Raw genomic sequence first — 8,865 nt, forward strand, 5'->3', positions numbered from 1 at the left:
CTTTAACAAACAGCGACGGTGCACTAGTGACTGACAGCCAACACATTGCAAACCTCTTAAACAATTACTTTTCCTCGGTGTTTAATACTAACAGTCTTCCTCTCGCTACCACCAACACCAGTACTATTGTAAATCTCGAGCATGCATTGCCTAATTTTGAAATAACAACCGATGAAGTCCTTAAAGCTCTCCATTCACTTAAAACAAATAAAAGTCCTGGACCTGACAAAGTATATCCAACTCTGCTGAAAGAAACGAAGAGCGAAATACTCTCCTCCCTCACAACCGTATTCAATATGTCCTTGCGACAAGGCATCGTCCCTTCAGATTGGAAAAAGGCTAACGTGACACCGATTTTCAAGAAAGGAGACAAAAAAGTACCAGGTAATTACAGGCCCATTAGTCTAACTTCGGTTGTAGGTAAGCTACTTGAGGGCATAATTAGAGACAAAATTGTGAATTACCTTGAAAGCCACTCATTGATTGGGGACTCACAACATGGCTTCCGAAACAAAAGATCCTGCCTATCAAACCTATTAACCTTTTATAATGACCTCTTCACTGTTTATGACGTAACCAAATCACTGGACGTAGTCTATCTTGATTTCCAGAAAGCGTTTGATAAAGTCCCGCATCAAAAATTACTTTACAAATTAAAGCAAATAGGTATTGACGGTCAAGTAAACCAATGGATCGCGAATTGGTTGAGCAACAGACAACAAAGAGTAGTGATTGACGGATTTAACTCAGAGTGGGCGCCTGTCACCAGCGGCGTCCCTCAGGGCTCGGTCCTTGGCCCAGTGCTCTTCATTATTTACATCAACGACGTGGATGTTGGACTCAATAACCGCATTAGTAAATTTGCAGACGACACAAAGATTGGCAACTCGGTTCTCACTGACGAAGACAGGCAAAGCCTCCAAGAGGATTTGCACAAAATTTCAGCTTGGTCGGATAGATGGGAGATGCCCTTTAACGTAGACAAGTGCCAGGTCCTTCAAGTTGGAACGAGGAATAAGAAGTTCGAATACGAAATGCGCGGCGTTAAACTCAAAAGCGTTCAATGCGTCAAAGACTTGGGGGTCAAAATCGCGTCAAACCTCAAATTCTCACAGCAATGCATCGATGCAGCAAATAAAGCGAACAGAATGATGGGCTTCATTAAAAGAAACTTTGTATTCAAGAATAAAGATGTAATACTCGCTCTACAACAGTTTAGTCAGACCCCTTGGAATATGCGGTACAGTTTTGGTCTCCCCACCATGCAAAGGATATTGCTAAATTAGAAGGTGTTCAGCGTCGGGCAACGAAAATGATCCCTTCCTTGCGCAACAAATCCTACGAAGAAAGGCTTTCTACCCTTAACATGTTCTCTCTTGAGAAACGTCGCCTCCGAGGAAAACTGATCGAATGTTTTAAAATACTTAATGGTTTCACGAATGTAGACAGATCAACATTGTTTATGATCGATGACACTTTGCGCACGAGGAACAATGGCGTAAAACTCAGATGTAGACAAGTAAATTCAGACTGCACCAAATTTTTCTTCACCAACGTTGTAGTGCGAGAATGGAATAAGCTTCCACCGTCAGTGGTCCAGTGTAACACGATTGACTCCTTCAAAAATAAGCTCGACCGTCACTTCCTTCAACTTAATATCAACTAGAGTAGAAATGCAACGTTTTGGAGTCTTCTGATTAATGTAAAATCACTTAGGTTTAAGGACAGACCACCAAGTCTGGACCATGGGGTCTGTGTGGTCTGATTTTCTATGTAAATCTATGTAAATAAACTACGAAAATACAATGCGATGAATACGATAATTTGGCAACGCTGGGTAGGAGGAGACGCTCGGCGAGGGCTTTCAGGTTACGTACGTAATTTTAAGAATATACTTTACATCGTGCTTTCTCTAACATTTTACTGACATCAGACCCTTAATTAAAAGAACACTTTATTCACTCTTTATTATTTCTTATTTAAAAGTTATAATTTTCCATCCTGCAGCAGCGTAATCTTTCAAAGGCCACAGCAGTACATAGGCACCGATGCAACGAAGCTGAACTACATAGATTTTGATCACTTACCATAATGGCCATAGGGGTCTTTCTTTTCACCCGTTATTCGCTTCATTTTGCAATGGAGACAACATTCAAGTTTGGGAAGCATTGTAACCCTGAGAAATGAAAAGGGATTCTTGAGGATAGGCAAGAGTGAGAGAGGTGGTATGGCATGGCATGAAGCAAAGATGTGGGAAGCCCAATTAGGGTCGGGGCAGTGACAGAAAAAGAATATTGTTGGCAAAGACTTTATTGCCGTACCTCTCCCGGTGACATTTAGGCTCTTATGGTGAATTAGCGTGTGTTCTGTTCAACTACAATATTGTCCAAATATGGCGAGGCAGGAAGGCAGACGGAAGTGTAAGGAGCATCAGTAGCAGTAAGTGGCAGCAGAGGTTTCCTTCTTGATCAGTGACAGGAACTTCGACACTCTGGCGAAGGCGCCGGGCTTCCCGGGATCGGCACATTCACTAAAGCCGAAAGAGGTTACTCCGAACCTGTGCGAACTTGACGCTCTCCTCGACGTAAAGCGGTCCTCCGGAGTCCCCTTGGCAGGTGTCCTTGCTGCCGTCCTTGTAGTCGGCGCAGATCATATTCGCAGTGACATCCTGCCCCAGCAGTTTTATGCTAGGAAAGGCAATTCAACTTCTTCGAGTTTGTCTGGCTGCGATCCGTCTGGCTGTAGATTTCCCCAAAGGAACAAGCGAATGTGGTCACCTGGACAAGCGACTGAGGTCACCTGGACAAGCGACCGAGTTCACTTGAACAAACGACTGAGGTCACCTGAACAAACGACTAAGGTCACCTAGACAAACGACTGAGGTCAACAGACAAGCAACCGCGGTCACTTGGACAAATAACTGAGGTAAACTGAACAAGCGACTGAGGTCACCTGGACAAGCGACTGAGAAGAGCTGGCAAGCTACTTAGACAACTGAGAAGCGACTGAGGTAATCTGGCATTGCATGGCAAACACTATGAAAGTACGAATATGCATGAAGCAAGGACGTAGGAGGCCTCCTGAAGATAAAGTCAGTGGTAGAAAAAGAATATTGTTGGTAAAGTCTTTATTGATGTACCTTTGCCCGGGATATTTAGGCCATTATGGTGGATGACTGTGTGTTCTGCTGAGTTGCCATATTATCCAAATATGGCAAGGCAGCACGGCAGAAGGGAGTACTGGGAACATCAGTAACTGTTGCAGTAAGTGGCATCAGAGGTGTTCTCCTTGATCCATGGCAGGAACTTGGACACCCTGGCGTAGGCTCCGGGCTTACCGGGATCAGCACATTTGCCAAAGCCGAAAGAGGTTACTCCGACCTGCACGAACTTGGTGCCCTCCGTGACATAAAGCGGTCCTCCGGAGTCTCCTTGGCAGGTATCCTTACTGCCGTCCTTGTAGCCGGCGCATAGCATATTCGCGGAGGCACCCAAGTTCCAGCAGGACGGGGCCAGGATGGGCAGTTCCACTTCCTGGAGCTTATTAGGCTGCGATCCGCCTGTCTGTAGATCTCCCCAACCGGTGGCAACGCCGGTCAGCCCCTCGTAGGTCTTTGAGTCGTCCTTCGGCAGACATACGGCACGCAGCTCCTTGTTCTTGCTAAGGTCGAGCGTTTCTTCCAGCAGCAGCAGCGCGACGTCAAAATCATGTCCCTTGGGGTCATACTTCTCATGGAGGGTTACTTTCTTCACGTTTACCAGCCGCGTCACTCCCGACACGTCATCACTCGTGGTCGTCATGTCGTGATCAGCCACGCCCACTACCAGGTCCTCGTCGGACTCGCGCTCACCTTCTTGATTGAAGAAGCAGTGGGCGGCGGTGAGGGCGTACTTGTTGTTGATGATTGCGCCTCCGCACCCGTATGCTGACCCCCCTCTCTTCTTGAGACCCACGTGCCACGGGTACTTATTTGCGGGGTTCACGGTGGCACCGTTCACAATGCGAGTCAGGTTGGGTACACCGCACTCACACGTGTCGCTACTTCCGCCAGACCCACCCGAACCACCTGAACCGCCCGTTGAAGCCTTGGTGGTTGTGGTGGTGGTGGTCTTGGTGGTGGTTTTTCCAGTGTTAGCAGTGCCCCAATACCCTGCAGAAGTGCTGCTTCTCAGGCTACGCACGGTGCACTCAAAACCCGTCTTAGACACCCACCGATTACTTCGAAACACGATTTCTAAGCTTTTAGCTTCAGAGGTGAAGGTCTTGGCACCATTGCCGCAAAAGCGCGTCTTCTCTTTTCCGCCCTCTTGAAATATCAGGCGGTCCTTCACGCACTTTTTCGACTTCTGAAGATCGAACTTGGGGCACTGCACCTCCAACTTGGCATCAGCGTCAGCAGCAGTCAGCTTCCAGCGACATTCTTTCCTTTTACCGTACTTGTTGGGATAACCAGGGCTTTTGAGTGTCATCTCCTCGCCGACCATCTGCAAGACACAAGACAATGAAAACACAAAGATCACCAGAGTGCAGACCACACCACAGACGACCACCACTGGCTAACGCATTGAATCGTTCAGTCGTTTTTCCTCCAAAACTCACATGCTCTACGCGAAGACAGGTGGGAGATGGGTTTAGTTTTCTTCATAGTTTCGCTTCTCCAAAACTTCCTGTAACCTCATAACTTAAGTCTGGGGTATACCACCCACGCTCCCTCATGACCGGCAATGGGTGACGTGTGGGGAGGCGTTGGCTGAGTGGTTAGCGTGCCGGGCGCCGCCTCCAAAAGGACGCTAGTTCAAGTACTGCCCGTCGTCACAGCTGGGATTTTTAGATCACCCCGAGTGGCCTAAGACTACCCACATGCTGTCCTGAATACCACCTATCAACCTGGACTCTAGATTTTCTCTCTAAAGAGGCTCATAAATAAACTCCGAGGGCAGCGTGAGCCAAGCATGATAGCGCTGCTTTAAACTCTTGCCTGAGCCATAACGGACTGGGTCGACCTTCAGTCACCACCAAAAAGCCTACCGGTGCAATAGGCCGTAAGAAAAACACAAAACAAAACAAATCACTATCCTGTGGCAGCCTAAAGAACCCTTAAAGTAAATTTCCTTGACTTCCTTGGAAACCTGCCATCATATTTTGTTAAGATATCTGGGATGACATTTTCAGCAGTGAATGCAGCCAGCCGTGTCCTTTCCTTAAATCTATCTTGAAAAATTGATTAAAGAAACCATTCTATCATGGTTTTCATCATTTTTCAAGAATTGCTGAAAAGCTAAACGAAATCGGAGTTTTTAAAATGAGTGATTTATGACAATCTTATCCAATTGGGCATATTCAGAGTTGCCAGTCAGCGGGTGTCACCATGCACCGACTACGTCTTTGTGCCAACGAAGCTTGAACTACTCTTGCAATTATCGTAAATTACCTGTGTTTCTCTGGGGCTTGTAACAATTACACTAATTCAATAAGTGACACTATTGTTAATATAAATATAGTTGATCATTCTTGTTTTTATTTATTGGCAAATGAGAAATTAAATGATTTTGGAAGTTTATCCTCATTAAAATCTTTCTCGCATGAAAGCCCTGCAAAATAAAGCAGAATTGGACCTTTAAAAAATTATATTTACATTACAATATTTGCTGAGTATCTGGTTAGAGTGTATCAGTCTTGCCTTGAAAGAAATATATCAAGAACATTTTAGGGAGTTTAGCGACTCTACAGAAATCGTCCCAACACTAGGACGATCAGGTAGTATCCAGTGTTTGGGTCTGCGTGAGGCTACTGGCTTCCGCTCCCAGCATGTTACACTCCGCCCTTAAATGACTGCTGGTTGCTGTATGGGTTGGACTCCTGCCGCTACCAAGAGGATGGGCAGGTAAAACGTGATGAAGTTTAAAAAGCCAGGGGTAGAGGGCTGAGTGTAACACGATGGAAGCTGAAGCCAGTGATATTCTAGATGCGCTTATGTTTCTTGATAAATTTCGTCGAAGGCGAGACTCCCAATGCAGGTACTCAGCAATTATTATAATATAAATTTTATTTTGAAAGTACAATGCTGCTTGATTTTAGTGGGTTTTCATGCAAGAAAGATTTTTAATGCGGACAAGTTTCCAATAGTCATTTATTTGGTCTCATCTACCGATAAATAAAAGAACGAGAATGACCAACTGCAATTTTATAAACATTAGTATCACGTATTGTATTGAAGTGTAATTGTTACAAATTCCATAGAAACACAGGTAAGTTACGATGGTTGAAAGAACAGTTTAAGCATCGTGGGCACAGAGACGTAGTCGGTGCTGACACCACTGCATGTTTGAAATGTGTCACCTTCATTTAAAGTTACACAATTCTTGCTAATATTTTCAGTAATTGTACATCAGCGTTTTCAGCTGAAATTCCAATTTCAAGATCAGATTCTTGTTTGTTCGCGGAATCAAAGTTTATCTTCTCCCAAAATTACGCCTTGGGGACACCTGCGTATAATCGGCACCTTCCTTCAGAGGTCGGAATGTAATCCTTTTTTTCCGAGAAACACATCAGTGTCATTATTATCATCATTTCCTTACGCATATCACTCGATGTATTGGACTGTTTTCTTGTGTTTTACCGACAAAAATGATCCTAATATGATTTGCGCCTAAAGAGAAAGAGACAATCAAATGAAAAACAATACCAAGACTTCCGTATAAATCCGACATTTGGGAAAACTCTATTGCACTTGGCTTTGTTGTACCTTATGAGAGTATTGAACAGGAAAATTAAAGTGTAAAATTCGGACCTTTGATTTGCAGACAGCTTTATATGTGACCACACGACGTATAACGATGCGTCAACTTGTCTTAACTCTCCGTCCTGTCGCATGTGACGTGTGACGCACAAGAAAAGGTACTTAACATCTATCCACCTTTGATTTCTACATAGTAAATCTGTCCCCGCGTATCTACTCCATTTGTTAGGAAGAAGTTTTACCTACAAAATTTATCTCTGTCCATCTCTGTCGCAACGTCTCCCTCTGTCACCGTGCATTCCTATTTGCTGATAGCCTTCCTCGTCTGCCTCACCTACTTACCTCACTGAGCCACAAAGGGATTCTAATCAAGAGAGGCAAAAAAGTCACCATTATCATTTCGCCGCCACAATGTCATAAGAGTTTCATAGATAGTCATTACCATTTCGCCGCCGCAGTCTGAGGCCGCCCTCTGCTCTGCTTTTTGGGCCAGACAGGGCAAGGCCACCAACACCTGCAGGGAGGAAAGAATACCTTTGTGAGACTCACCTGTGTGTGTGTGTGTGTGTGTGTGTGTGTGTGTGTGTGTGTGTGTGTGTGTGTGTGTGTGTGTGACATTACCGTAAATATCACTTTCAATCTTCAAAGAAAATGTTAGAATATCATTTTCAAACGAGGTTATCATTCAGGAGCATGATTATGTAAAATATTTTAATGGAAAGGTGTAGGTTGTGTATAGGTCTGATGGAGATTTTAAAGTAATAAAAATATAACATGGGTACTTGTGCTTAAGAAAAGGTTAAGAACCTTTATCCATGAAAAGTTAATACACTTCAAATCAAGAAGGAAACGGATAAGAATAGATCCCCAAAAAGGGTTACCCATGAGAGAAGGCAATGACACGTGGAAGTCAATAAAAATATGATAAACTTGCGATCAGGGAGACAGGTAGGCATGAATGCGTTTTCGACGAGGGTTCTTAAAGAGTGGGGGACACGAGACATATCGGTGGCATAAGTTAGACACATTAAGGATCAAGTAGAATATGGGAAGAGTTGGTTCACGAAGAAGGTGCCTGGTGATGGGAACAACAATATTCGGAGTCATGTGGTTAGTGTAAATAGGATTGAACGTTGAAAGGGAGACTAGATACACTGATGAACGACTATGACAGATGGTAAAGTAAATTATGATTCATTTATTAATCTGATATTGAAAGCTGCCTCGTGTGGGTTTTCTAGCTTCTTTATGACTATTTCTTTCTTTACAGTTCATGTGTCCCACCACCACCACCACCACCACTGCTACTTACCAGCAAACAGCAAGATACAGGTAGGAGACCCATGGCTGTCTACCTGTGGATGTCAACTGTAGTGAATAGCCTTCCGCGACCCACAATTTATACCCACCACGTAAGGCAGCAGACGACGAGGAGGAAGAGGAGGAGGAGTGGGTTCGGGGGGGATAGAGAGGGGTAAAGGGGGGGATGTGTAAAGTGAGTCATGCTGCCTAAAAACTTCTCCAATAGAAGGTGAAAAGGTGGGAAAGAAAGTCGCAAATGTCAAGCGATAATTTGGGTACTCAAAGGATCAGTTTATCAATGTGTGCATATGTGGGCAAAATGTATAATTATGAGCAGTTATCTTCACTTTTCCATTCAGACTGAAGAAGATTGCTCCGGCACCTTTTCACACATCCCTCAGCCATGCACCTACCCATTCATTATGTCCTGAAAAGCCAAAACAGTAATCTCTCTCTCTCTCTCTCTCTCTCTCTCTCTCTCTCTCTCTCTCTCTCTCTCTCTCTCTCTCTCTCTCTCTCTCTCTCTCTCTCTCTCTCTCTCTCTCTCTCTCTCTCTCTCTCTCTCTCTCTCTCTCTCTCTCTCTCTCTCTCTCTCTCTCTCTCTCTCTCTCTCTCTCTCTCTCTCTCTCTCTCTCTCTCTCTCTCTCTCTCTCTCTCTCTCTCTCTCTCTCTCTCTCTCTCTCTCTCTCTCTCTCTCTCTCTCTCTCTCTCTCTCTCTCTCTCTCTCTCTCTCTCTCTCTCTCTCTCTCTCTCTCTCTCTCTCTCTCTCTCTGGGGAGCTATTTAAAGCTTCTCTCTTATATTATACAATTATTATACAATTAT

The 8,865-nt window shown here is 44.5% G+C and overlaps 1 protein-coding gene across 1 annotated transcript; it reads right to left on the reverse strand.

The window, feature by feature from the left end:
• Positions 1-3,112: 3,112 nt before the first annotated feature.
• Positions 3,113-8,120, reverse strand: LOC127009572 (trypsin-1-like). Its single transcript, XM_050882780.1, has 3 exons — positions 8,052-8,120; positions 7,182-7,253; positions 3,113-4,484 (listed from the first exon to the last, which is right to left on the reverse strand). The coding sequence occupies exons 1-3, from the start codon at positions 8,082-8,084 to the stop codon at positions 3,249-3,251; spliced, it is 1,341 nt and encodes a 446-aa protein (XP_050738737.1). The 5' UTR covers positions 8,085-8,120; the 3' UTR covers positions 3,113-3,248.
• Between the last annotated feature and the right edge of the window lie 745 nt (positions 8,121-8,865).

Source organism: Eriocheir sinensis, chromosome 41, assembly GCF_024679095.1.
Source record: "Eriocheir sinensis breed Jianghai 21 chromosome 41, ASM2467909v1, whole genome shotgun sequence".
Classification (NCBI taxonomy): domain Eukaryota; kingdom Metazoa; phylum Arthropoda; class Malacostraca; order Decapoda; family Varunidae; genus Eriocheir; species Eriocheir sinensis.

What these genes read in the sequence shown, in the direction of transcription:
- LOC127009572 (XM_050882780.1), bottom strand. Translation starts at nt 8,084, where the DNA reads ATGGGTCTCCTACCTGTATCTTGCTGTTTGCTG. An exon ending in CTGTATCTTGCTGTTTGCTG is followed by an intron (nt 7,254 to 8,051) that starts GTAAGTAGCAGT and finishes TCCTCCCTGCAG; the next exon opens with GTGTTGGTGGCCTTGCCCTG. An exon ending in CAGACTGCGGCGGCGAAATG is followed by an intron (nt 4,485 to 7,181) that starts GTAATGACTATC and finishes TGTGTCTTGCAG; the next exon opens with ATGGTCGGCGAGGAGATGAC.